Consider the following 3,418-nt stretch of genomic DNA (forward strand, 5'->3'; position numbering starts at 1 on the left):
CAGGGGCCATGCTAATCTTCTCTGTATCGTTCCAATTTTAGTATATGTGCTGCCAAAGGGAGCACTTTTTTGGTTTTTCAAGACAGGGTTTCTCTATATAGCCCCGGCTGTCCTGGAACTCACTTTGTAGACCAGGCTGGCCTCGAACTCAGAAATCCTCCTGCCTCTGCCTCCCAAGTGCTGGGATTAAAGGCGTGAAGGGCTGATTTCTTAACAGACACAAAAATCCACTAATTTTATGAAAAGTAAGCTGGGCCATTGAGATGGCTGTGTACAGGTACTTGCAGGCAATCCCGAGGACCTGAGTTCAATCCCCAGGGTGTGCCTGGTAGAGGAAAGAACCCATTATCATAGCTGTCTTCTGAACACTCATTTACTCTCTCTAATGTGCACTCTTTAATTTGTACCACATGCACACAAACATATTTTATTTTAAAAATTAAAGATACTAAGAAATCTCTACCTTCAGCAAGTTGACAGCCATATCGGGGTAAGTTAAGGACTGCTGGGAGACCAGCAGTATTAGGGAAGCCACTGTAGTTCTGGCCCCTTCCCCCTTACCGGTAAAGATCCTCTTTATCACGCCTGTAGAAACGCAGGAAGAGCATATGTATGGGCAGACCTATTAGACGCCAGCGGGCTTGCAGGGTCCAGTTCTCAGGGTGGCGGGTCAGCTGTAAAATCTCCAACCGAAACTGTGCAAAATAGTTCCAAGCCAGGAAGCGGCAAAGGGTCAGGGACATAACGTAAAATGTCCGGCCCCTGTGAGAATCAAAGGGACAGGAATATCAGGCAGGACTGCAAAACCGATTCTGCCTAGGTGTAGGGGAACAGTCTCAGGAAGCAGCTAGAACCCCCTTGGGGACAAGGCCCAAGTATTTATTTAGCGTGGGTCCTCTTCTCCCTCCCTCGTCTCAACTCACTTGGTTCGAATGTTCAGGATCTCATTGATGAATTCCACATCCATTGAATATATAGTGTAGTCATGGGAGCGAAGGAAGAGGGTGGGAAGCTAGGTGGAAGAAGATGGCATCAACTCAGTGGGAAAGCAAAGATCCGGTTTGAGGATATATGTAACGTATTTACTTTTGAGACAGGGTGTGTGTAGCCCAATCAGGCCTTGAGCTTGGCATGCTCTTCCCTCAGCCTCCTGAGTGTAACCAGTTTGGCTCCTTCTTTAGGATCTTCTAACTTCCACTCATCCTCCCCCGACCCTGCCCCAAGTGAAACGTCATTTTCAACTTAATGGTCCTTAATTCAAGCAGGGACACCCTTTTCTCAGGAAGGCATTTCACAGCACAGTCACCAGGACAAGTTTATTGACCAGTCTCCATATTTCCCTGCTACAGATGGACGGCTTACCTCTTGTCTTAGTCTCTCATGCATGACAGCCAGGTGTTCCTCCATACTCTCATCTCTTGACGGAGTGGTGGGAGAAGGATGGGACGGTCCAGGGGCTTGGAAAGGCATCACAGCCCCAGGATAGGGGCAAGGCGGTCCCTCAAAAAGGCTCCTAAGCCCATCCAGGCAACCACTGTGTAGCTCCGGTCCTGGTCCCTCCTCCCTCTTTCTCAGAGGAAGAACCATACTCAATGAGTTGAGAGCCTGGGCCTGAGAGAGAGGTGGTGGAGGAGCCTGGGGACGAGGGTGAGTAGGAGGATGTGGGGGTGGTAGTGACCAGTGAAGAGGAAAAGATGGAGAAGTCGGTGGAGTGGAGTGGGGCCAGAGCGGGGGGAATGGTAGAGGCCGAGGAGAGAGCTGGTCCTAGGGAAAAAAAGAGAACAAAAAGAAAAAATTCAGACATCTAAGCATGGTGTTACTAGGGGCTACCATGGGTTCCAGGCAGCCAGGGCTACACAGACCTAGTTTTAAAAACAAAAACAAACAAGAAATCAGCTAATGCTCCTCCAACCCGGCTGGACTGTTAAGAAGCTTCTGTAGACCAGGCTGGCCTCAAACTCAGAAATCTGCCTGCCTCTGCCTCTTGAGTGCTGGGATTAAAGGCGTGCGCCACCACACCCGGCCTGCCTTGCTTTTCTTTTCTTTTCTTTTCTTTTCTTTTCTTTTCTTCTTTCTTTCTTTCTTTCTTTCTTTCTTTCTTTCTTTCTTTCTTTCTTTCTAAGATTTATTTATTATACATTAGTACACTGTAGCACCACCATGTCCGGCAAGAATGTTTTATGAATGAATGAAGGACTGGTTTATTGTTCCATGGGAGAAATGATGCGATCTATATATAACATGTGTCCATGACTGAAACGGAGTTGTGCAGGGTAAAGAACAACATCCAAGTGAAGGTATGAATAATTTTGAGTTGACTCTATTGGAACCTCCGGCAACCTGCCTGCACCTCAGTTTCCAGGAAATAGAGGAGAGGCCTCTATATACAGGATGATGAATGTATAAACTTCGTCACCATAAAGTACTACATAAACGGAAGCTATTACCATTATATATTACACATACATTATCATTTTCGGCACCATTAAATGACAATCGGGCCGACTGCTGAAGGGTGAACTTCTCGGTCACTAACGCTGCTACTGCAAGGATGGCAGGTCACCCGAGGTCAAGCCTGATTCCAAGTCCCCTGGCGTCCGGGAACCCCAGGGGCAGGGGAACCACGCAGCCTGGCCAAGCCCTCCAGAAGCCTTCCCCGCCGCCGGGGGCGTGGTCGTGCGCCCGCGGTCCCCCGGAGCCCGACCCGGTGCAGCGGCCAGCCTTTCGGGCAGGACCGTTCTGCAGGTGCACCACAGGCCCGCAGTTCCGGCCTCTGCCCTGCCCTTCAAATCACCTCCAGGCACAGGTAAGAACGGCGGGGACCGGGGCGCGCCCGGGACTGCCGCTCCCCGGACCTCCCCGGGAACACCGGGCCCGCTAGGTCCCCTCGCCCCTCACGCAGGCAGCGCACAGGTGGTCAGGGGCGGCGGGGGGCCTCTGCGCCTGCGCGGCCCGGCGCCCCGCCCCTCGGCCGGCTCCGAGAGGGTCTCCTCCCGCCCCTCGCCGCCCGCTGCCCGCCGCCGCCTCACCTGGGGTCGCGCCTGGTAGGCGCGGAGGCAGGGTCCCAGGCGCCGGGCGGCCCCCGGGCTCGGACGGTACATGGTGTTCCGGGAGTGAGAGGGCGCCTCCCGCGTCCCCTCTCCTCGCCCGGCAGCGCGCCCCGGAGCCGGCTTCGTGAAGGGGAAAGAAGGGAGGGGGGAGCCGGGACTGAGGGAGGAAAACGGAGACACCGTGCGCCTGCGCACAGCGGGCCCGCAGCGGCTCAGGCGCCGCTACGCGGGAGTGCGCCTGCGCACAGCGGGCTGGGGGGGGCACTTCCCAGGGCGCCTGCGCAGCCTCTTGTCAGGCCTAGCAAAATGAGGGAAGGTAGAGTTTCATGAGCCGGAGGGGCATGTGAATTTGAATAATGACCAGTCAC

At 53.8% G+C, this 3,418-nt stretch overlaps 1 protein-coding gene and 1 pseudogene across 1 annotated transcript in view; both read right to left on the reverse strand.

Annotated features, from left to right (window-relative positions):
* LOC115062551 lies at positions 1-65 on the reverse strand (annotated as a pseudogene).
* Positions 1-3,204, reverse strand: part of C18H6orf136 (chromosome 18 C6orf136 homolog) — a 5,261-nt gene extending 2,057 nt beyond the window's left edge. The window contains exons 1-4 of the mRNA XM_021217569.2: positions 3,030-3,204; positions 1,363-1,764; positions 924-1,012; positions 562-762 (exon numbers count right to left, since the gene is read on the reverse strand). Coding sequence (XP_021073228.1) covers positions 562-762; positions 924-1,012; positions 1,363-1,764; positions 3,030-3,101 — 764 coding nt within the window. The 5' untranslated portion in view covers positions 3,102-3,204. The remainder of the gene's footprint in view (positions 1-561; positions 763-923; positions 1,013-1,362; positions 1,765-3,029) is intronic.
* Positions 3,205-3,418: the final 214 nt, after the last annotated feature.

Source organism: Mus pahari, chromosome 18 (genome assembly GCF_900095145.1).
Source record: "Mus pahari chromosome 18, PAHARI_EIJ_v1.1, whole genome shotgun sequence".
In the NCBI taxonomy this organism is placed as follows: Eukaryota; Metazoa; Chordata; class Mammalia; order Rodentia; family Muridae; genus Mus; species Mus pahari.